At 37.3% G+C, this 25797-nt stretch overlaps 1 protein-coding gene and 1 long non-coding RNA gene across 3 annotated transcripts in view; one reads left to right on the top strand and one right to left on the bottom strand.

Moving 5' to 3' along the window:
- Positions 1–4557, bottom strand: part of MYL1 (myosin light chain 1) — a 21587-nt gene extending 17030 nt beyond the window's left edge. Inside the window, exon 1 of the mRNA XM_032859898.1 lies at positions 4400–4557. Within this exon, the coding sequence (XP_032715789.1) occupies positions 4400–4519 (120 nt within the window). The 5' untranslated portion in view covers positions 4520–4557. The remainder of the gene's footprint in view (positions 1–4399) is intronic.
- On the top strand, positions 3718–25797 carry LOC116869065. 2 transcript variants are annotated; one of them, XR_004382953.1, is made up of 3 exons: positions 3718–4018; positions 5482–5564; positions 25722–25797. It is a non-coding gene; the product is annotated as an uncharacterized LOC116869065 (long non-coding RNA). The 2 variants fall into 2 exon arrangements; XR_004382954.1 differs by lacking the exon at positions 25722–25797 and adding an exon at positions 21895–21926.

The following is a 25797-nucleotide window of genomic DNA, read 5'->3' as shown; positions in this document are numbered from 1 at the left end:
GAGAGAGAGAAAGAATGCAAGTGAGAGGATGGGCAGAGGGAGAGGCAGAGAGTCCTCAAGCAGACTCCCTGCAGAGTGTGGAGCCTTTTGCGGGGCTCAATCCCAGAATCCCGAGATCATAACTTGACCTGAAATCAAAAGTCAGTCACTCAACCAACTGAGCCACCCAAGCACCGTTTCTTCACGCATCCTTAATAGTAATTTTCTCTTCATAAACAGGAGGTGGTTTAGGATATGATTACTACAGTTGACTCCAGATTTGGCCTGAGAGGTTAAATCCTAGGTCCATCACCTACTAGTTATTACTGAAATTCATTAGGCTCAATTTCTTTTCTTGCAAAATGAGGCTAAAAACAACCTCAATATAATGTTTGTTTGGCTTTTTAAAAAAAGATTTTATTTATTAATTTGGCACAGAGAGATCACAAGTAGGCAGAGAGGCAGGCAGAGAGAGAGAGGGAAGCAGGCTCCCCACTGAGCAGAGAGCCTGATGCAGGGCTGGATCCCAGGACCCTGGGATCATGACCTGAGCCGAAGGCAGAGGCTTAACCCACTGAGCCACCCAGGCGCCCCTCAAAATAATGTTGTAAGGATTAAATAAAGTAATAAGGCACAGAGTTAATTCTCAGTGAATATTTATTATTATATTACAAATAACTTTATAATTTTCAAAGCCTTTCATGAACCATGACCTCACTTGATTTTCCCAAGAATTCTTCAAAGCGGGACTGGGTTTGTATTAGCCTTGTTAGAGCCAAGAAAAAAGAATTTGTAGATTAACACAGACAACCCTATACTTGGACCAGAACAAGTCAGGTATTGCAATATATACAGAATATTTGCCTCCACTGAATACCCATCAGTAAACATATATATTTAGTGGGAATGCTCTATTTCCACATTACCCAGTAAATTGAAAGTTTAAATCTCCCCGACTGTATGGTAAATTGTTGAGATTTGTTATTGGATGAGTTTCTGTCAATGCATTCTGTACCTTTACCACTTTTTGTAATATCGCCTGCAGTATCTAGTCAGAGATGACCTGATTGAATTACAGTGAATACAGCAAGAATTAGAACTTAAGCACCATAAGAAAAGACACGATTCCAAATCTCATCACTTCATAGCAATCCTGACATATCACCTAAGACATGCATCATGCAAAACATTTACTTACACATTGAAGATCTTTTAAAAACTAGACACACGGCCATCTCATTTCTTATTTTCTTTCATTATTTCAACACTTGGCTGAAGTGTTGGGCAGCAGGTGTTAATTCTTGTGTTTGCACCTGCAACTATACTCATGGTGGATTTTAATTCCTACACTGGCGATTTTATCAGGCATTGTTCTTTATCCTGGGCATAATTGTTGGAAGTGTCAGCTCTCTGAAAGCGAAGAGTGCTTAGAACCACCCAGGACAGCAACTTTAATATTCAAATATCGGCAGTCTTTGTGTTTTTGGAAAGGATACTCATACAACATCTATGGGCATGGGACATCAGGTAAGCATTCCTTCCATGAATATCAAAGTTTTTATGTTAGAACAATTGAACAAATGTTCTAAATAACCAACAAACTAGGAAAATGGGTAGGAAAGCACATTAAAGAAATTGATAAAACTAATTAACAATATTAAAGATTGTTCAGAGTTTATGGTTAAATATATGGCTATTAAACATGGTCTATTATATGATGGAAAACAGATATTAGCTAGGAATAGTATTGAGGAATTAAATATTACTATTCCTGAGATTGTAGTCCTATGCGAAGATAGTCACCCCTACACTTCAGCATTACTCAAAGTCTAAAGGACAGCTGAATTTCTCATCTTATATGATTTATAAAAGAAAGTTTAAAATCCAATTAAATTTTGTTCTTTATCGAGTTTTCAGAAAGTTAATGAACACATATAACAGCTCTATTAATTTCTTTAGAATTCATTTTCTCTGCTTGAAAGAAGTTTATATCTTATATGAGGTAATATATCTAGAAACATCATTAAGTGATTAAAAGCATCATAATATGAAATGTTTTAATGTACATTTTAATTAGCCTTGTTACCTACTGGGATGAAATTAAATTTTATATGGTTCTCAAGTTGTACCACATTCTTTGGTTATAATACCTATAAATGTGCACTGAATTCATATTGATGAATGCAAATCATTGAAGGCATTTAAATCCCTTTACAAAAATATGTTAGCTTCAATCTTGTTCTTTTTGTTTTCTCTCTATTAGGAGTAGGCTCTCAGAGTGAACCATAAAGTTTAAACTCCTCTTGTTTCTTCTACATTCATTTAACTGCTCCTTTTACTTTGCATCCTTATCAGGATCCATCCCATCCCTCATTCTGTAATGAACTAGTCTCATCACTACAGAGACATCCTAAGAGTATTTTCTTCTTTTGTGTAGTTGTGCTAGCTACATTAGCCATGCTGGCACTCATTCAGCATACAGATTAAAGGATAAACCAATTTTTCAAGTTTTAAAAGAGCATCACTTCTCTGCTGACTGTGAACAACTAATCAGTTTAATTTCTGTATTTAAAAAAGTGATATTTTGTCTTTTCTTGGAGACTTCTTACTGCCAAACTCAATATATATATAGTATTTAGTATTTCTTCAGGGAAGAAAATTAATGCCTATATTCATTAGTGGGAAATTTCTTTTTCTTCTTAAGAAGGCACATTTTTCTCCCATTACAGATGCTTGTAATCCTAGATGCAAAGAGGTAATATTGTCTTATGAATCACAATAAATACAGAGGAACAGCTTTGACGCTGATTCATGTATCTATCTTAGGATAGAGTGGAGAGTCAAATAATACAGATGTTTGGAATTATTTTCATGGCCACAATCACGTTCACTGTATAATGTAGTCGATGTGCATCTATAAAGATACATTAACTAGAATTGCTGGAGATGAAAAATTTGGTTTCCTCTTAATGAATTATATGCAGTCTTTTAGGTAGAAAACCATTTAGTAGAAGATCTGACATACATTTCTCCTCCTAAGTGGATATTCATTAGGAATAGCTCCTAACCAATATTAGATTCTCTGACCAGCTTTTTTCAAATGTGACTGTAGGTACCTACAAACTCAAGATAAAATATTTGATAATCCACTCCCACTTTGGAACATAAAATTTCATGTTTAACTAGAATGTTATAAAAATTATGAATGTATTTATTTAATGTCATGAAATATATCTAAGTGTGATCCAAGTCAATATTTATGTCAGAAGTATTTTTAAAAATCCATGATTATACTAAAATACTCAATGAAACATTGTTTATAGGTCAGCTTTGTCTTTACAATTAAACAGTATTAAGTTAGCAAAATTTAGATTTATTATGTACAGAACGTTTGGCTTATGAGAGAAGATCACCTAATAGGTCCTTTCACCCATTAGTTTTCCATGTAAGGCAGAATTCATTAGATAAAGATTTTCAAACTGTCATTCACCAGTCCAGCCCCAGTGAAGGAGAAGGTGCACTTGAGAGATCACAACACTGAGGGGTAACAGGCACATCTACTGTGTCATTTTCCCAAAAGTAGATCATCTTTTGGCATTTGAGAACTTTGATCACAGCAAAGTGTGGATGCAAAAATCAATCACATTCTGCTTAGTTAAAGATCAGTATACAAGAGCTCAGAGACATAAGCTAAAAGCCATATAACCAAGTTTTATTGTATTTGGGGGGTTAGTTCCATTTAGAAGCAGCTCACACATTCTGAATTAAATACTGTGTATAAATAAACAAGATGACAGTTATAGTCACTGAAACACTTGAGTGCATAATTGTCTGCACTGAGATCTAATTTAGTGTTGTATCAAATTTTATTAAGCGAAGCTGAAGGGGGAACTAACTTGAATTGCAAAAATCTTCTCTTTTTCAGATGAAATACAGCAGCTGTCCAATAAATGCAGCCAGGACAACTGGGTCATCAGCTGTTTTTTAAACTTTTGGAAACAAGCAGGGGTGAAAAATGTCCTTTCGATGCAGCATTAAGGTAAGGGGTCTAGTTTCCGCAGAGATTTTATTTCAAACAAAACAAAATGAAACAAAATAAAACGCCGGTTTGTGTATTGGTAAAACACCTTTGCACTTACTATCCCTAAATTGCACTCTGACCATTTAGGGAAAAAAGAAAACCAGAGAACAAAACATGAGAGCAAATACAGGTTCTGTAGACAATATCCTATTCATAGGGATTTAACTGAAGTTATACGCTGGAGTTTGTTTTCTAGTCAGGATTCTTTTCTCCTCCAATCGACCAGCCCATGTAGTAACGCTGTCTCTCTCGGTGAAAAACATACCCCTTTGCAAGTTCCTAGAGTTTCCTACTGTTGAAAGATGTTTCAGTGACCAAACTGTTCACCTGTTTAGTTACCTTAATGGCAGAGAGGTCAATTTTTTCTTCTTTGGGTTTGGCTGGGGCAGGTGCAGGTGCCGGGGCAGGGGCTGGGGCGGCTGCAGCAGCAGGTTTCTTCACGTCCTTCTTTGGTGCCATTTTGTTTAAAACAATGGGTTAAAAAAAAAAAAAAGTTAAAGGAGCACCTCCAGAAGAACCTGTCAAAATGATTCTTGGAAGAGGAGTGTGCCGGTGCTTCAGTTGATCCACAGCCCAGTGTTTTGAAGGTGGACCCAGAGTGTTAAATGGTATAAGGGCATGCATATATATTTCACTTAGTGCCTAATAGAATCTAGACACATGCAGCTGGATTGGACAGTTCGCTAGTCAAGGGGGATGGCATTCGGGCTCAGACTATAAATGGAATCTAAAGGGTCAGGGCTTCATCAATTTTTTTTAAACTCCTCTTGCCTCCCCCACCACCCCCCACCCACCTCCATATATAAAGGAGAAAGAAGTATGACAAAGTCAGGTTCAGATCCTTTGGTGACAGTAAAGTAGATTGACTGATACTTTTTCTTGGTAGAATTACAGTTCTGCTGAAGTTGTAAATCTTTTTCTTTTTTTCATGCCTAAGAAACTTTACTGAAGGATTTGATTTCAACTTGGAATTTGGGCAAGGAGTATCACCAACTTTCACTCAGCTCCTTTGCTCATGCTCCGCACCCCCCTTGCCATAATTTGCAAGAAGTTGTTGGTCAGCAAAGAGGTGGTGGTGGTGTTTAAAAATAAAAAGCAGACGTATAAGGAGAGCCCATCAAATATTAAAGTGCTTTCCCTTCTAGGGAGCACAAACTCTGCCTCTCTCTCTCTCTCTTTTTAATTGTAATTAACTGTATGCTAAAGAAAAATAATTCAAAACTACTTCATATAACTTAATTTTCTTTATATAATGAAAAAATGAAATGAAATGGAATGGAATGACAGCAAGATTTACTTTCTTGCCAAATAGCTTTTCTAATAGTAAAATAACTGTCAATCAAAGTTGATACTTATTTTACTTCCTAAATGGCATAAAGCCTAATTACTGATCTCCTGAATTTTTTTTTTATCCATACCAGGGAGACAAGATATCCTTTTTATCTAAGTGGACAGAGAAATATAGGAGAAAAGGACTTAAATTATCAATATGGTGTGAGTTTTGGTGAGTAACTTAAAAATTTTTCTTTTTCTGTCTTTAGGTTCCTCAGTTTGCAAAGCTAGATTCTCATATTAGAGAAGCATAAGATTAACCATTGTACCATCTTCACCTCTGTTGTTTTAACTTGTGGGGTATTTAATTAATGAGTAGTTATTAATTAGTAAAAACAAAAAAACCAAAAATACAAAATAAGCCAAAACAAAACCTCCCCCAAAACCCAGTAGCTAGTTTGGGATTTTAAAAGAGCATATTTATACATTAGATAATTAGATATATAAGAGCATATGGTGTATATCTATATATACACACATATATATATATATATATATACACACACACACATATACCTATATACACATACATATATAAGTGTATATATGTAAATACATATTTATATTTTAATTGTTGAATATTGTGTTTACAGATATAGATTTATTATCCATTTTCCATTTTGTTTTGGTCTGATATAAAAGCATTCCCCAGTTTGGGGAAGGTCACTATTCCTATATTACAACGAAGTTACATTTAGACTCCCATATTATCAATAGTTTATTTAAGTTACATCTGACCCCAAGAACAGTCTCCTTACTAGACTGTACTGGATTATATTATCCACGTAGGTCCAGAAGAAGCTTTTTTTGTTGTTGTTGTTGTTAAGATTTTTTTAAAAATGTATTTACTTGAGAGAGAGAGAGAGGGAGAAAGCACAAGCAGGGGGAGCAGCAGAGGGAGAAGCAGGCTCTCCACTGAGCAGGAAGGTTGACTTGGAGTTCCATCCCAAGACCCTGGGATTATGACCTGAGCCAAAAGCAGCAGTTTAACCGACTGAGCCACCCAGGCGCCCTGGAAGAACCGTTTTTATTAGCTCTTTCCTTTGCTGCCTTACACCAAGGACTCAGTCATTACCTACATTAGCTACTGGTACTTGTTTCTCACATATAGAACAGTCAGGAAGAATCCAAACATATTTTTCTAGGTACATTGCTTGTTTCAAATGTAAATAATTAGAATTTTAAAAATAATGTTATGTTTTATAATAGAAGTACTTTTTTAAATAGCAGAAATATATCCACCAATTTGCTTTCCTTTGGGCTATCAAAGGATAAATGGGGTTTTTCTTCAATTACTGAGTGATGGGTAAGCTCTTACTTTAATTCAACGTCTATTTTAATACTTTGCTCCATGTAAGAAATCCCTTAAAATCTATAACAGACATACATATAAAAGGGCTTTTTGTGTTCTGAGCAAATCAAAACAAAGCAAAAACAAAAAAAAGGAAAAAGAAAAATTGAAATAAAAATACTTTATTTTGTATGAAGAGGGAAATGACTTGATCTCACTATATATCTAAATCCCTTTGTGTTATCAATTATATATCTTGGATTTATGAATTTACAGAAGTAGAAATGTTGGCATAGCACTTTCTATTTGAAGAGTAGAGCTCGCAAAGGTACAGGTGCCATTCATATCATATACAAGGGTACATGATATTGATATAATATTACTATTATATCAATTATTAACCTTGATCATGTTGTGGAGGTAGTGTTTGACAGGTTTCTCCCCAAAACCCATAATCCAGTCAAATCATTAGAAGAACATCAATAAAGTCTAAATTGAGAAACATTCTATGAAATTCCTGACAAGTACTTTTAATTGTCAAGATTATCAAAAACAAGGAAAGACTGAGAAACCTTTAGGCTAGAGGTGCCTAAAGTAACATGATGGGTAAATGTAATGCGGTGTCCTAGAAGTAAGCCTGGAATAAAAAAGGAACATTAGGTAGAAATATGAATAAAGCATGGACTTTTCTTTATGCTATTAATAGTGTATCAATAGGGGCACCTGGGTGGCTCAGTGGGTTAAAGCCTCTGCCTTCGGCTTGGGTCATGATCTCAGGTTCCTGGGATAGGGGTCCTGGGAACGAGCCCCGCGTCGGGCTCTCTGCTCAGCAGGAAGCCTGCTTCTTCCTCTCTCTCTGCCTGCTTCTCTGCCTACTTGTGATCTCTGTCTGTCAAATAAATAAAATAAAATCTTTAAAAAAAATAGTGTATCAATATTGGTTTCTTGTGACAAGTGTACCATACACTTGCTAACAGTAGAAAAACTGGGTGTGGAGTGCATGGGAACTTCCCTCAGCTTTTCCATAAACCTAGAACCATCTAAAATTTTAAAGAATTAATTAAAAAAAGTCTAAAAAATGTAAAAACAAGTCACCCTGAAACTTCAAATATAAGAAATGTAAGATCTCATTCCCACTTAGTCAACATTCCTTGTGTTTTAGTCAGGTATGATATAGAAGGAAAGTCTAAACATGTTCACAGTCCTTTTAAAAAATGGTTAGTACTATTGGACATAATGTATATGGTGTTTGGTGAGGTGTTATTTGTTATACACAGAAATTATAGGTGGAGAAAGAAGAATTTAAAGGCCTTCTGAGACTATGATCCTGAGCAATTTAATGTGATAATCACGATCAAAAGGAAATTGCTGTCTTGACCCCTCCTTTTTATAGGACTATTTGACAAAGCTTACTTATAAGGGGAAAGAAAGGGAACAGCTAAGGAATCCTGTTGTCAGTGACAGCTGATGCCCTCCATGCCCAGATCTTCCAAGTGTTCCTCATGCTTAACCGTACTACTTGCTGTGTAAGTTTTTTTAGATGTTCTCCAAAAGCAGGAGGATGGCGGAGAAGGGACAAATTTATTACTAAAGGTGGTTCATCATAGTCTACCTTCTGACTTCTTTGTTTTTTTTTAACCACATGGTCAAGGCTTGTCACACATTTATCTGTTTCTTGTAGGATAGTGCAGGTTTGTAGGTTCTTTTGGCTAAGGTAAAATACTTGTTTTATGTTAACTATACTAGAACTAAAATTAAATTAAATTATAAATAAAGAGAAAAAGAAATACTCGTTTTATGTTTGGAAATGCTAGATCTGGGGAATGAGAACAACCAATATTTCTCCTTCATTTTACTGGTCCTTTCCACAGCCTAACATGCTTAACCACTGACTAGACAACCACAGGGACTGATTTATTCTCCACATATTGACCATTGAGTATACTCTAGGTCCTGTTATAATAGGCATTAGAATTACTGGGTGAACAAGACAGATTGGGTTCCTGTTCTCTTGGACTTCTGTTGGAGATTAGGGGCTATAGAAGACAATGATCAACCTCAGGAAATGATTGCACATTGTGACAAGGACAGACATACTCATTCTACTGTGCTTCAGTTTATTATGATTCAAAGATATTATGTGTGTTTTGTTTTGTTTTGTTCTTTTACAAATTGAAGGTTTATGGCAACCCTGTGTTGAGCAAGTCTACTGGCACCATTTTTTCCAACACCATTTACTTTGTGTCTCTGTGTCATGTTTTCATAATTCACACAATATTTTTAGCTTTTCATGTTTATTATATTAATATATATAATATATTATATATAATACTAATATGTATATAATACTAATAATACATAATATTAGTATTATATATAATATATATAGAATATATTTCATGATTATATTTATTATGGTGATCTGTGTTCACCAATTACAGCTTGCTGAAAGCTTTGATGATAGTTAGCAGTTTTTTAACAATAAAGTATTTTCCAATTAAGATATGTATTTTTTTTTTAGACATTAGGTCATTGAAACTTAATAGACTACAGTATAGTGTAAACATAACTTTCATATGCACCAGGAGACAGAAAAAACTCATTTGACTCACTTGTAGTGATGTTTTCTTTATTTGGGTGTTTGGAACTAAACCAGCAACATCTCGGAGCTATACCTGTGATACAAAGAAAACCAATCCAGTGCTTTGAAAGTAATGACGTGAGGTGGGGGAACACTAACTTTATATATAGGCATTTCAGAGAAGCTGCTATTTCAGCTTAGAAAGAGACTCTGTAAAGGAAGGTACTTGCTTTATACTTTCAGATTTCCTGAGAACTTTACTTAGAGCAGAAGCAATGATATTACAGAATTTGCAATGGTGTATTATTTAGCCATTTACAAAATGCATTCAAAATGTAGAATGTAAAAAACAAAAGTAAAATGTATAGACCCTTCAAATCAGCAATTCCAATTCTTCATAATTAGTAATGATTCTCCACCTTGGTTGCATATTAAAATTACTTGGGGAGATTTTGTTAAATACCCATGTCTGGGCTCACTCCCAGATTCTGATTTAACTAGGTCTAGTGGGGGTAGGGGCTGGGGAGCATGGGCAGTGGTATTTTTGAAAGCACTCTACACGTTTTTAATGTGAAGCTAGATTTGGGAAACACTAACTATAAATATTCACACCTATGAACCTGGAGTCTGAACAAGGATGGTACTACCGTATTGTTTCTAATAGGAAGTTCACAACATGAATGCTTGTCAATAAATTTGATTAAACTGACATGGTATGGGGGCGCCTGGGTGGCTCAGTGGATTAAAGACTCTGCCTTCAGCTCAGGACATGGTCCCAGGATCCTGGGATCGAGCCCCATATCAGGCTTTCTGCTCTGTGTGGAACCTGCTTCTCCTTTCTCTCTCTGCCTGCCTCTCTGCCTGCTTGTGATCTCAGTCTGTCAGATTAAAAAAAAAACAAAAAAAAAAACTGACATGGTATGTATGGTTTTTTCCTATACAATTCTATGGAATAATGAGGTTGGCCAAAATATTCTGATATGGAAAGATCTGTAAAATATAAAATAAAATATAAAAATAACAAGTTGCAGAATATGATGTATAGTTGGTACCATATGTATAAATATACTCACAAAAATCTATGTAATTCTATATGCATGTATGATACCTATCTGTGTTGGCTACTGTTCAGATAGGTGAGAAAAGGAGTTATGGGAACTTCAGAAAGATCCAACCTGACTGTAGACCCAGGGACAGTAGGGAAAGATTATGCCTATTATGCCGCAGAGCAATGAAGCATGATGTCAAGATTTAGGATATGAATTTGAAAATGATGTCACTACGTTTCCTAAAATGGTCATGGCTAAGTGTGTTGCAGTGGAAAGGTGATATCTGCAAATGGCCTGGGATCTGGAAAGAGAAGGTACAGGTACTCACTTTCACAATCTCACTCATTGTTATGCTCTCCCTTTAATGTCACTCTCTCTTCCTCTCCTCGCTTTCTCAGTTGTGCCCAATTTGTGGATCTCTGGGATACATACTTTACATAGACACACACACACACAAACACACTGCAAGGACTTACAGGCTCACTGACACACACACCCTACAAGACACACAGTCTCATCGGTATGCACATGGGCGTGCACACACATATCTACATCTTTCCCTGGCAACCAAGTATAGCCCTGGAGAATTAGATCATGCTAAGAGCTTCTTATTATTTATCAAAGGAGGTGAGTTTTGCATGCTTACAATTGTGATGTGAAAAATAGTAATATATGTAGATTCACAGCTTCCCCTGACCCCACAGTATTTGTCCTCTGATGAAATAGAAAATCTTCTGATCAGCTGCTGTGAGGAATGCAATTAAACAAAGAACTACACTGCTCGCTGCTCGGGGGTTACTAGGAAGGAAGGTGAGAGCTTTGGGGAGCTCCCTGTGGGGGACACAAGTGCTGTTGGAGAACCAAGATGGCAGGACAGGGTGGAGGTCTCCAGGGGTAAACCAAGACATGGTGGACTTGGGCATTTTGAAGTGCTATAGAGTAAGAGATGACAGGAAATTATAATGAGCTGTAGTGGACTATGTTCTTGGACTTCCTTGATGTTTTAGAGAGAAAGAGGTGAGTAAAGTGTAAACTCCTCTTTGGGCTGGATTTCTTTATCTTTTATTTATTTATTTTTAAAGATTTTATTTATTTATTTGACAGAGAGAGAGAATGTCTCAGAGTATAAGCAGCGGGAGTGGCGGACAGAAGGAGAAGCAGGGAGAAGCAGACTCTCTGCTGACCAGGGAACCTGATGTCAGGCTCAATCCCAGGACTCTGGGATCATGGCCTGAGCCAAAGGCAGACGCTTAACCAATTGAGCCACCCGGGTGCTCCTGGGTTTCTTTAATCGTGACAACACTCAGCGTTGTGGCTGAGTTATGTTTGCTTCCCAGGGTTTATGATGAACAGATCATTTTGGACAATGACACGTAATTGTTTAAATGAAACGAGTTTTATCTGAATCCACAATGAAAAGCAAGATGATTTAAGAAAAGTAAGTGTGTCAAATGACAAGTGAATAACTGGCAACAAATTTTAATAGAATTTTTTAATTTCTATTTCAGTATCAGGGCTGTGAGTTGACTTGGAACTTCTATTTTTCAGGTACAGGATGTATCATAGCTGGACAGAGCCTATAGATTAGCTCTATGCTTCTATATTGGTGATAATGCAGTATACAGGGCCTGTTGTATGTGTTGCTATGTTTAGAGCAAGATGTTTTTATTAAAGAGGGATTACTTACTTTAGATGTGGGATGGGTGTAAAAGTATCTTACTTATGATTTTTGAAAAAGATATATATTAATGCAAATGTGTAATAGAGTTCCCAAGTGTCTACTCATTGAATGCCAAGCGTTTAGTATACACTACATCTACCTTGGGTAGAGCCCTGCATACAGATCAGGAATACAATCAAAAGGTTTTTATTTTATTTATTTATTTATTTATTTATTTATTTATTTATTTAAATTGTTAAAGATTTTATTTATTTGACAGACAGAGATCACAAGTAGGCAGAGAGGCAGGCAGAGAGAGAGAGAGAGGAGGAAGCAGACTCCCGGCTGAGCAGAGAGCCCGATGCGGGGCTCGATCCCAGAATCCAGGGATCATGACCTGAGGTGAAGGGAAAGGCTTTAACCCACTAAGCCACCCAGGTGCCCCTTTGTTGTTGTTGTTTTTTTTTTTTTTTTTAAGAGAGGAAGAGGGGCCCCTGGGTGACTCAGTATGTTAAGTGTCCAACTCTTGATTTCAGCTCATGTCATGATCTTAGGGTTTTGAGATGGAGCCCTGCATCAGGCTCCATGCTGGGCATGGAGCCTGCCTAAGAATCTTTTCTCTCTCCCTCTCCTTCTGCCTTTCCCCCCACCCCTGCTTATGCGTGCACACTCTCTCTGTCTCTAAAAAAAAGAAAAAAATAAGAGAGAGGAAAAAATAGCATCTCTGGTCTTAGTGAACTTTTTTCTTCCTTTTATTTGTAGTTCAAATTTCTTTTTTCCCCCTTTTATAAGTTTAAATTAATTAACATATAATGTATTATTGGCTTCAGAGGTAGAGTGATTCATCAGTCTTATATAATACACAATGCTCATTATATCACATGCCCTCCTTAATGTCCAGCACCCAGTTACCCAAACCCCATCTAACCCCCTCGGGAGCCCTCAGTTTGTTTCCTCTGATTAAGAATCTCTTAAGGTTCATCTCCCTCTCTGACTTCATCTTGTTTTTCCCTCCCTTCCCCTGTGATCCTCTATTTTGTTTCTTAAATTACACATGTGAGTGAGATCATATGATAATTGTCTTTCTCTGACTGACTCATTTTGCTTAGCAAAATATCCTCTAGTTCCAGCCACATCATTGCAAATGGCAAGATTTCATTTTTTGATGGCTGAGTAGTATTCCATTGTGAATATACACCACATCTTCTTTATTCTTTCATTTGCTGATGGACATCTAGGCTTTTTCCATAGTTTGGCTATTGTGGACATTGCTGCTATAAACATTTGGGTTCAGGTGCCCCTTCGGATCACTACATTTGTCTTTGGGGTAAATAGCCAAGAGTGCAATTGCTGAGTCATAGGGTAGTTCTATTTTCAACTTTTTGAGGAACCGCTATACTGTTTTTCAGAGTGACTGCACCAGTTTTCATTCCCACCAATAGTGTAGGAGGTATTCCCTTTCTCCCCATCCTCACCAGCATGTGTTGTTTCCTGACCTGTTAATTTTAGCCATTCTGACTCAGGTGAAGTGGTATCTCATCATGGTTTTGATTCATATTTCCCTGACACTGAGGGATGTTGAGCATTTTTTTCATGTGTCCTTTGTCCATTTGGATTACTCCTTTGGAGAAATGTGTGTTCATGTCTTCTGCCTGTTTCTTGATTGGATTATTTGTTCTTTGGGTGTCGAGTTTGGTGAGTTCTTTATAGATTTTGGATACTTGTCCTTTATCTGATAAGACATTTGCAAATACCTCCTCCATTCTGTCAGTTGACTTTTGGTTTTGTTGACTGTTTCCTTCGCTGTGTAAAAACTTTTTATCTTGATGAAATCCCAATAGTTCACTTTTATTTTTGCCTTTGTTTCCCTTGCCTTTGGAGATGTGGCTAGCAAGAAGTTGCCACTGCCGAGGTCACAGAGGTTGTTGCCTGTGTTCTTCTCGAGGATTTTGATGGATTCCTGTCTCACATTTAGATCTTTCATTCATTTCATTTAGGTGCTTTCATTCATTCATTTCATTTATGTCTTTCATTCATTGAAAATGATATTTGCTGTGGGCTTTCCATATATCACTTTTATTTTATTCCATTTTTGTGTATGGTGTAAGAAAATAGTCCAGTTTCATTCTTCTATGTGTGGCTGTCCAATTTTCCTAGCACCATTTGTTGATGAGACTGTCTTTTTTCCATTGGATATTTTCTCCTGCTTTGTCAAAGATTAGTTGACCATAAAGTGGAGGGTCCATTTCTGGGTTCTTTATTCTGTTCCATTGATCTATGTGTCTATTTTTGTGCCAGTACCATACTGTCTTGATGATGACAGCTTTGTAATAGAGCTTGAAGTCTGGCATTGTGATGCCACCAGCTTTGGTTTTCTTTTTCAACATTTCTTTGGCTATCTGGAGTCTTTCTGGTTCCATACAAATTTTAGGATTATCTGTTCTAGCTCTGTGAAAACAGTTGATGGTATTTTGATAGGGATGGTATTGAATGTATAGATTGCTCTAGGTAGCAGAGACATTTTAACAATATTTGTTCTTCCAATCCATGAGTGTGGAAAGTTTTTCCATTTCTTTGTGTCTTCCTCAATTTCTTTTATGAGTGTTCTATAGTTTTCTGAGCACAGATCCTTTGCCTTTTTGGTTAGTTTATTCCCAGGTATCTTACGGTTTTTGGTGCAATTTTAAAAGGGATTGACTCCTTAATTTCTTATTCTTCTGTTTCGTTGTTGGTATATAGAAATACAACTGATTTCTGTGCATTCCATTTCATTGCATTTCTGTGCATGGCTGAATTGCTGTATGCATTCTAGAAATTTTGGGTGGAGTCTTTTGGGTTTTCCACATAGAGTGTCGTGTCATCTATGAAGAGTGAGAGTTTGACTTCTTTGCTGATTTGGATACATTTTTTTCTTTTTTGTTGTCTGACTGCCGAGGCTAGGACTTCTAGTATTATGTTGAACAACAGTGATGATAGGAGACATTCCTGTCATGTTCCTGACTTTAGAAGAAAGTCTCTCAGTTATTCCCCATTGAGAATGATATTTGCTGTGCGCTTTTCATAGATGGCTTTTATGATATTGAGGTATGTTCCCTCTATCCCTAAACTGTAAAGAATTTTAATCAAGAAAGGATGCTGTACTTTGTCAAATGTTTTTTCCGCATCTATTGAGAGGTTCAGGTGGTTTTGTCCTTTCTTTTATTTATGTGATATGTCACATTGATTGGTTCGCAGATGTTGAAGCCCAGGAATAAGTCCCACTTGGTCGTGGTGAATACTCCTTTTAATGTACTGTTGGGTCCTAGTGGCTAGTATCCTGATGAGCATTTTTGCATCCATGTTAATCAGGAACATTGGTCTGTAATTCTTTTTGCTGGGGTCTTTGTCTGATTTTTGCTTCAAGGTAAGGCTGGCTAATAGAAAGAGTTTGGAAGTTTTCCTTCCATTTCTGTTTTTTGACACAGCTTCAGAAGAATAGGTGTTAATTCTTCTTTAAATGTTTGTTTGAATTCCCCTGGAAAATCATCCCATCCTTGTTTGTTGGGAGATTTTTTGATTACTGCTTCAATTTCCTTGTTGTTTATGGGTCTGTTCAGGTTTTCTGTTACTTCCTGGTTCAGTTTTGGTAGTTTATAGATCCTTAGGAATGCATCCATTTCTTCCAGATTGCCTAATTTGTTGTCATATAGTTGCTCATAATATGTTCTTATAACTATTTATATTTCTTTGGTTGTGATCTCTTGTCTTTTTGATAAGTCAGGCCAGGGGTTTATTAATTAATTATTAATTAATTCTTTCAAAGAACCAGCTTCTAGTTTTGCTGATCTGTTTTACTATTCTTTTGGTTTCTATTTCATTGATTTCTGCTCTAGTCTTTATTATTTCTCTTCTCCTGCTGGGTTTAGTATTTATTTGCTGCTCTTTTTCCAACTCCTTTAGTTGTAAGGTTAGATTGTGTATTTGAGAACTTTCTTGTTTCTTGAGAAAGGCTTGTATTGCTTAGGATCACCTTTGCTGCATCGCAAAGGTTTTGACATTATGTTTTCATTTCATTTCCAGCTTTCTTTTGATGTCCGATAAATGGATCTCCACCCTCTCACTTTCAATTTGTTGGTGTCTTTGGGTCTAAAATAAGTCTCTTACCAGCAACATATTGATGGGTCTTGCTTTTTATCCAATCTGATACCATGTGTCTTTTAAGGGGTATTTAGCCCTGTTTTTCACCTCCAATTTTGCTCAAGTAACTGAATTTATTATGTGTGCTCCTTGCAGATATAATTTCTTAAAAACATAGACACTTGTTTTGTATTTGTCTAAATATTGGAACTAAGTCTTGTTGAATTAGAATGGAATTTGTTGCCATAACTCCCTTATACATTCCTGAAAAAAGGGGTTGTTGATTAATTAAGTGTAGTAAACAATAATTGTGAAAATTTGAAGTTCTTCATATGAAATGTTTTTTCATTTGTAATAATCACTTTTCAGTATGTTACATTTAAAAAGTTTGTGTCAATTTCACTGATATATCTCTCTAGATAAAATAAGAATTACTTTAGATATGTGAAGAATGTGTGTGTTTATGTGTGTGTGTAGATGGCAAGAAATTAATAGTTATTTTTTAGTGTAAAATTATAGATGAATTTCCTTTGCTTATTTATATTTCCTATTTTTCTTCTGTGATTGCAGTTTACTTACATAATAAATAAACAATAAATTTTTTTTTACAATAAAATTATTTTAAAGCCAATGGTAAAGGTCAAATAGAAGTACAACAAGTAGAGTTCATGTAAAAGCCTACTTGTTGAACTTACACTTAAGGTTTAGGACTTAGACTTAACTTCTGTCACACTTACACAGCTCAGTTCATGTCTGTGTGATAACTATGTGAAAACTTGCCAATGAGAGGCACTTGAAATAAATGGGTTTCATATAATTCCATGCCAGAACAGCTACTTTTCTAGATTTTCATCCTTAGTTGACATATCCACTATACCCAATAATTTGCCTACCAGAGCTAGGCTATAACCTACAATTTATTTTCTTTCGGAGCTTTGTCTATAAATTACAATCCACATTTGGTAGATATACTCTATATAAAAACCATATCTTCTTACTGACTTTTTCCACTTACCAAATAGAATAAAAAGTAGAATTCATGGGTCTGAATCTCTCAAGTCCTAAAAAATAAGATTTATTAAACCACACAGTATTCCAATCATGATTTGCCACCTCAGGTATCAGAATGTTTTCGTGATTTATTCAAATAATGATTATGTAGTTCATAAAGTCCAATCTCAAAGCTAAAACAAGTGATGAATTGTTGAATTATTCCTCTATTAGACTATTGACTAGGGAAATTTGGTGAACTTTTGACTAACTATGTGACCATTGACAATTAATTTAGCTTCACAGAGGCTTAAACACAAAATGAGAGAATAAATGGCATAAGATCTAAATTCTCATTTTACTACAAATTTCTATGCTTTTTGCTTTTTGAATAGCATTATTATTAATGACCATCTCTTGGGGGTTAATATGTATTATCTCCATCAATCCTTACAACAACTCTGAGGTAGGTGTTTAATTTCCATTTTTCAGGGGTGGCTGGGTGGCTCAGTTAGTAAAGTGTTTGCCTTTGGCTCAGGCCACGATCCCAGGGTCCTGGAATCCAGCCCTGGTCTGGCTCCCTGCTTGGCGGGGAGGTGGGGGAAGGTGCCTGTCCCTCCCTCCCCCTCTGCCTCTCCTCCCCACCCTTGCTTTCTCTATCACTCACTTTCTCCCTCAAATAAATAAATAAAATCTTTTATAAAAAGTAATTTCCATTTTACAGATAAAAAAACTCAGGAAGGTAGAACTAATATGCTATTTACACACAGTAAAAGTGTCAAAAAAAAAAAAAAAAAACCCCAGAAATAGAACCTGGTTTTGATGCAAGCTAAAGCCCAAACTCTTGACTATTGCTTCCTATTGGCCGGGGGTAGGGGATTAATTACATGTGAAAAACTAGGTGTATTATGTCTCAGCTCTTCAGGTATGACAGAATTAAATTTTAGCTTGTAAAAAAGGATTCAGTTGAAGATTATGTTTCAGAAGAAGAGAGGCTTTAAGATAGAAAAGGAGGTTGCAGTGCCGATGGCAGAGAGACCATGGGAATCCCAGGAACCACAAAGTGGAATAATGCATACAATAGTGATAGGATCATACTCTTGGATTTATTACCCAGAGAACAACTTAGATATATGACCATTTGCCAATGGAATTATTACCTATGAGACATGCAAGATGTACTCCTAATGACAGCCAACAAGTCTGGATACCCAGTCTCCCCACACATCTCCTTTCCCTCTGCAGATCATGCTGTGCTCTCAGTGATGTTCCCTATGCAGGGCCTGTCATTGCTGTATCCTTTGCATAGAAACCCTTTCACACACCTCTCCATGGCATCTCCCAAGATCATTTAGATTTCAGTCTAAGAGTAACCTCTTCAGAAAGACCTTCCCCAGTCATGCAATCTTAAGTAGCTCCTGTCCCAGTCATTCTTGAGGTCAGCATTTGGATTTATTTTTTTCATGGTCTTAATAAGTTGTGTATTTTTACTTTTTTTTCCCAATATGTTTAGGAAGTGAGCTCCATGAGAGGAGAGGAGAGGGACTCATCTGTCTTGTTCTATACTGAATCACAAGGTTACACACAGTAAACTTAAAACAATGATCTAGTTATTGAATGGATGAATTAATAAATGAAAGAATGTTATGTGTTTTGGTGTTGGCGAATTGGCCAATTATTTTGCCAATAATTAAATGATCTAAGACAGTTTGGAACTCCAAAATTTGAGTTCGGAGTATGCCCATGAGTAGGGAATGGACTGCTAGAACCTGTTCTGAAAAGATGAAAGCTTTGGTGTTATTTACTCAAAGGAAGGAAAAGCAATGGCTTAAAAGCAATTTTAATTATGTAAAGTGTCATAGCGAGAGAATAGTCATCAGCTATTCTTAATATGAGACTAAAAGGGATGAGTGAAAATATTTCATTACAAATAAATAACTTACCAATTGGAAATTATGAGATACTCCAAAAGTGTTCTGAAATGTCGTAAGCTGTTTCCTCTTAGGATAGATAGGTGTTTAAGTGCAAGCTAGCTAAGGGACTTGAAGTGGATAATAAAGATAATTTTAAAAATATTTATACTTCTTTCATCACTAAGTTTTTAAGCAGTGTTATTTCTTTCACACTCAATAAATCCCATCCTTGTGTAAGTAGGAGACAGGTATTACTTTCCTCCTTCTGCTCTTAGAGTTGCCTTGTTAGAGGTCATGCCACTTCCAGGGCAATCCAGGACCCATGCTTTGGAACCCTGTCTTCTGAGAGAGAAGATGAGCCATGTGGAAGTGAAGTCAGCGTGATTCTTTACATGGTTAGCATGCTGCCTCCCTTGGAGGGGCAGGGGGTATAGGGTTTCTCAAGGAAGGACATTTATAGTGATTAAAATTGCTCAGAGCTTGCTTCATTGTGTAATTCTGATACTGTAGTATGTGATTCTGGCAAGAGGAGAGTATGAAGGGGACAGAAAATCCCAGACGATGGCATGGAAGGGCATAGGTCATTGATGTTACCTCAAGGAAAGGGGTTGTGGCACCAAGAGAACACTCATGGATTGGTCAGACTCTTGTTCAGGAATGCCTCTTGGTCATCTCCTGAGAAGGGCCAAGGGCAATGATTGTCCCCGTACCCACTATCATTCTGTGATAGAGAGTAGAGCTCCAGGAAGAAACCGGCAGAGGATGCTCTGGGAGTTGATACTTTTCTGAGAAAGAAAGTACAAAGTATCTTTTAGGACAAAAGCATTAAGAACAATTTCTAAATGTGTGCATACCTTAAAAGCTAGTAATTCCACTCCTAGGCATATACCCTACAAAAATGTCTGTGTATACCTATAAAGATGTACCTAAACATCCTTAGTAACACTATTCATAGCACAAAACTCAAAACAACTCCCATGTCCACCCACAGTGGAAAGGAAAAGTGAAGCGTGATATAGTCATATGATAATATATTACGCAGCAATAAGAATGGACAAAATACATGTATAATGAGATGGATCAGTGTCATCTGGTATTGAGTTAAAGAACTCAGATCAGAAGACAATATGTACTCTATGATTCCATTCATATAAAGTTCAAAATCCAGTGAATCTGACTGATGGCATTACCCCTGAGAGGAGCATGGGCTAGAGATGGAGAGTGAAGAAGCCAGTGTTTACACAAATATATTCATTTTGTGATATTTCATCAAGCTGTATTCTTAGGATTTTTCACTCTTCCAAATGAATGTCATACTATAATAAAAAATTCAATAAGGGACAGATGTAATACTATCCTCCAAACTAGAATGCATGACATTAAGTGGAATTGAAGGGTCAGAGGGGTGCTGTTTTAAGCTTGTTTTAGGAGCCTCGGATAGCATGAGTGTAGCTGTCTCCCAACTTTGAGGATGGGCAGCAACTGCAGGGACAGGAATAGCCTGTGGCTGACGATGCATTTGTCTCTTCTAGTCCTGGTCAAGGTTTTCTAATTCAGGCTTGGGAGAGTATCCATGTCTCCGGGGAAGCCATACTGTGGCACTTTAGACATTCTCTAGGGACCAGCAGCCTCAGTCCGTGCATTTGGAGGAGTTCTAGAGGAGGGGACAGAACAAAGGGCATGCTTGTCCCGCTGTAAACGGGCACTGGGACTTAAAAAAAGGCAAGACACCTGTTCCCCTCTAATTATAAATCTCAGCCTGAGATTTCTAGCCTTTGAATTGCCGGATACATTCTTTTATATTAAGTAATTGTGGGCTTTTCTGACATAGGAGAGAGCTGGGACCATTACAGCAGAGCAGAAAGCAAATGGGGTGGCAGCGGCCCTTTTCTCAGCTTGTAATGAACTATTTGTAGTCAAGACCAACAACATGTATCGATTCTCATCAAGCGGGATTCTTTACAGAGTGAGAACATTGTCTGCCCCGGAGGCGGGACCCATGGGACGGTTCCTGCCATTCTCTTTCAAATGCACAGATTAAACTCCTCATAAAATGCATCTTCTGACACTTCCACACTCTATGAATGAAAATCCCCTCGGTGCTTTTTTGGCAGTTAGGATTCTTGCAGCTTTGGTGTACAAGAGCCTGTGTCCTGGCTGGAGAAGTGAGTTTTGTTCCTTCCCTGGAAACCGCAGAGGAAGAAGGCGATTGCTGTTTGTTGAAATAGGCTGCATATTTCACAAGTTCCATCTCAATAATCTTCTGGAGGCAAGAATGAATTTGGGATTGGAAAGGGCATTACGACAGGACTAAATAAATAGCATGAGGTCCCTCAACACCTCGCCAGCCAGCAGTGTGACAATGTGATTTTAAGACTTTACATTGCAGTTTCTCTCTTTGGCAAACAGAGTTTGAAAGGTCGTACACAGAGACAGAATTTTAAGTCTGGACACTGAGGACACTGGGTCTTTAAACTCCAACGCAGTCACATAATCCCCTGAGAAGTGCCAGAAACTTTCCAAGTAAACTTTATTGTCTGGAATAATTGTTAAATCCAATATGCTTGCGGTGTTTCCTACAATGTCGTTTTTTGAGATGTATTCATATTTTTGTATGTTTTCCCAGCTTCAAGACTAGACTCTGCCATTGTGTGTCTGTAAAGAAAACCCATAGCGCCGCTAGAAATCCAAGGTATCTTTTTCCAAAGATTTAATTTATTTTATTTTCGCAGAGAGGGGCAGATGGAGAAGCAGACTCCCCGCTGAGCAGGGAGCCTGAAAGACCTTTGGTTGGAACTGGGAGGAATGAGGAACCAGCAGGTTCCGAGTGCTCGAGTTTGATGTTTGGTTTGAATTCGTTTCTTTTTTTAAAAAAGATTTTATTTATTTATTTATTTGATAGGGAAAGACAGCATAAGCCGGGAGAGCAGGAGAGGGAGAAGCGGACTCCCTGCTGAGCAAGGAACCCGACTTGAGGCTTGATCCCAGGACCCTGGAATCATGACCTGAGCCAAAGGCAGACACTTAACCAACTGAGCCACAGAGGTGCCCCTGAGCTCATTTCTTCTATCAAATTGAAAATATTTCTTTAAGGAAGGAGAACGACTATCTGAATTAGGCCTTGTATGTGAGTGAAATTATTTTTATGGTCTCCTCACAATGATGTGTTTTCCCCAGAATTTTGAAAACACGTGGATGAACTCCTGTCTCATCTCATGCTACCCTCCTCCTCACACATTGGATTCTCTTAATTCTGGCCTTCCTCAGTCCATTCATTACATCTTTGCACTTCAGGACCTTTGCATACACTCTTTTCTCTCCCTGGATCGCCCTTCCCACCTTTCTTTCAATGATGGTCTTCTTTCTGTCCTTCAAATCTTAGCTTAGATGTCATCTCCTTGAAGCGGCCTGACCTATCATACTCCCCACAACATATTGCAATACTTCATTTACGGGGCTCAGGGCATTTATAAGAATTTGAATTACTTATTTGCTTGATTGTTGTCCCTCTTGGTTATGACAATGTAAATTCCACGAGGTAGCATTCATAGCTCTCTTGTTTAGTGTTGAAGTTATCTAACTTAGCACAGTATCTGACATAGAGTATGCTCAGTAAATATTTGTTGAATAAGTGCTGCTATTTTTTCTTTTTGCTATACTAGGTTTTTTCCCAAGGGATGGTGCCTTAGAGGTCTCCCACTCCCATCCTGGCAGGGGGACGGTTTTAATTCTTTCCGTAAAAAAATAAATAAATAAACAGAAGTATTTATTAAGTTTTGGAGAAAGGAAGAAAGGGAGTTGCTCTCATTTCGTCTTTCCAACGCTGTATTTGTTATCTATTGCTGCATAACGAATTATCTCAAAACTTAACAACCTGAAACAACAATGAATATTTAGTATGTCATACAGTTTCTGTGGGTCAGGAACTCAGGACCCGCTTAAAGGCATGATCTCGGCTCAGAGACTCTCATGGGGTCTGTCACGTCAGCCGAGCTACAGTCACCTGCAGACTTGGCTGGAGCTGGACACTCCATTTCCAACGCGCTCCGCTCACCTGGCCAGCTTGTCGAGGCTGGATCTTGACAGGGGGGCTCAGTTGCTTGCCAGGTGGGTCTCTCTGCACGGCCGTTGGAAGGTCTTCTCAAAATGGCTGGTGACTTCCTTTAGAGCAAGTGATCCAAGAGAACAGACTTAAGCTAGCCCTGAGAGTCACACCTGTTTCTTCTCAAGGCACTGTGCGTTGTTCATGTCAGCCTGTTTGCTGCGGGAGGGGACTTGGTAAAGGTGTGACTAGCAGGAGGCGAGAATCACCGGAGGTCGTAGAGGCTGGCTTTCCCAAGCGGCTTCATGGTTGTGTCCTTTGGTTTCTGGGGTTTTTCATCCTGTTTCTTTTCCTCCGTCAGCTAATAAGCACATTAGCCCTCTAATAAAGAGATCTCCCAGGACACGGAGACACCACAGTAGATAGCTGCATGCCAGAAAACAATACTGTCTGTGCTTCTCATTATCAATATCTGCATCCACAGAGATCTCCTCAGGCCTCTCCCTGTGCCGGCATAAACAACAATTTGTAAAAGGTTCTCCACAAATAATTTTTTTGGAGTGAGGATGAAAAAAGCAAACAAAGGGATCAATTTTCTCCCTCGTGAACCTGAGGGCTGGTTTTGTGCTGTGACTTGGGTATACAATTGCCGGTCTCCAGAAATACACGTCAATTTTAATCAAAAAGAATGAAACATGCCATTAACTTTTAACTTGCATCGTCTGAGAGATGCCTATCGGACTCGAAACCCACTCAACACAAACCAGACTTTCACTCATGGGTGGTTTTATCCCTTTCTTTTTCTCTGAGTTTAAAAAAAAAAAAAAAAAAAAAAGGAAAAGCATTTGCATTTGGTGGAGTTTATTCCAATCATTAAATTTAATGCCCAATACACAGAATGGGTATTTCTAATCCTGTACCTACTTGCCTTAGTCATAATTCATCACCAAAAGCTGTTCTATAAATATTATCCCTATGGCCACAGCTACTTTAAATTAATATTCTACTTATCTGTAAAATACTTTTGGGTTTTTTAAAATATCCACACTCCAGCTTTTCCTTAAAAGGTTCAGAGAATGGAAGATCCAAATTTAGCAGTGGAGTATCAGTGACGTTTTATATCATGAGAATACCATTCATTATGATTCTCATTTAAGAGATCTGATAGGATTTGCTAAAGAAAATTTCCCATTTAATATCTCATTGATGAGATAACCACTTTGTAGATCAATTTACCAATATCTAGCGGAGTTGGAGTTGTATATATCCTACGGCCCAGTAATTCCAGTCCTGGGTACATATATTAGGAATACTCAACCACATGGCATGAAAATGTGCACTGAGCATTGGTATAGTGCAAAATTTAGAAAGTGGAAAAGGTAAAAACACAAATGGATGACAACACAAAGCATTAAAAATATGAAGTACTGATATAATGCATCCAATGGAATATTCTCTAGAAGCAAAAATGAATAAAATAGTACATATATCAATATAGATGAGTCTCACAAACATTACAGAGAAAGATAAAAAGCAAGTTGTAGAAGTTATACATAGCATATGATTCCATTTGTATGGCTTGAATGTGCAAAACAGTATTACATATTTTTTATGGCCTAAACAGAGTAAAAGTATGATATTAATGAAAGTGGCAAACCCCCAAATTTAAGATAGAAATTTTCTTTGTGAGAAGGAGAGAGGACGAATTGGGTCTGGAGTAGGTAGATAAAGGGATATAATTATAGTTGTAATGTGTTATTTCTTGTGTGAGATGATGAATGTATGAGTTTTATTATTTATACTGCATAGAATATCTCATAATTAAAAATCCAATGAAGTGCTAAAATCTTCTGAGAACTATAAGCTTGGTTACTTGATGGTAAAAACCAGGATTGAGTTGTAACAATGCTCAACTTGTGTGCAAACAACATTTTATGTGATATTTTTTACTGGAGTTTCTATATTTTTTTGTATAGACCTCTGCTGCTTCCAACATTGACTTCACCTTTTATCCAGGTGGTTATTTTGTATAAAATCAAATGTAGTCCTGGGGCGCCTGGGTGGCTCAGTGGGTTAAAGCCTCTGCCTTCGGCTCAGGTCATGATCCCAGAGTCCTGGGATTGAGCCCCGCATCGGACTCTCTGTTCAGCAGGGAGCCTGCTTCCTTTCCTCTCTCTGCCTGCCTCTGCCTACCTGTGATCTCTGCCTGTCAAATAAATAAATAAAATCTTAAAAAAAAAATCAAATGTAGTCCTCCTTCACTTTCATATCTAAAAGTGATTTGGTTACATTAGGTCATTTGTGTTTGGCCTGATGTATATTGTTCGGCTGTAATGTTTGATGTAGGTATATAACTTTGGCTTTTGAAAATAAAGACACTAAGAAATAAATCTAGGTTCATAAAAGGGAGAATTAGACTTTTAAGGATTTCTCAACTGCTTCCGCCACATATTCTAAATAATCTTTAAGTATAGCATTCAATTATTTGCTCTCCTGCTCTTTCGGTTACCTTTTTAGTGTTGCAAGAGAGTTCAGGAAAAGGAATAGAGGAAGAGATGAAGGAAGGGTGACTGAAAGTGACTAGCTTCTTTCTGTACATGTGTAGTTGCTACACCCTTCTCCCTAGCCAAGTGCTTAGGAGGTTTGCACATTAAATTTCTATAAATGCTTTGGAATGTCTCTTGTAGAGTTTCTGAGGATCTACCCTCATTTGGAGAAATACAGGTCTTGATGCTTGGCATTTCCTAGCGTGGAGTGGCTGTA

This window comes from Lontra canadensis, unplaced genomic scaffold (genome assembly GCF_010015895.1).
Source record: "Lontra canadensis isolate GAN:19392208 unplaced genomic scaffold, GSC_riverotter_1.0 scaffold18, whole genome shotgun sequence".
Lineage (NCBI taxonomy): Eukaryota > Metazoa > Chordata > Mammalia > Carnivora > Mustelidae > Lontra > Lontra canadensis.
This window is presented reverse-complemented; position numbering and strand designations above follow the sequence as displayed.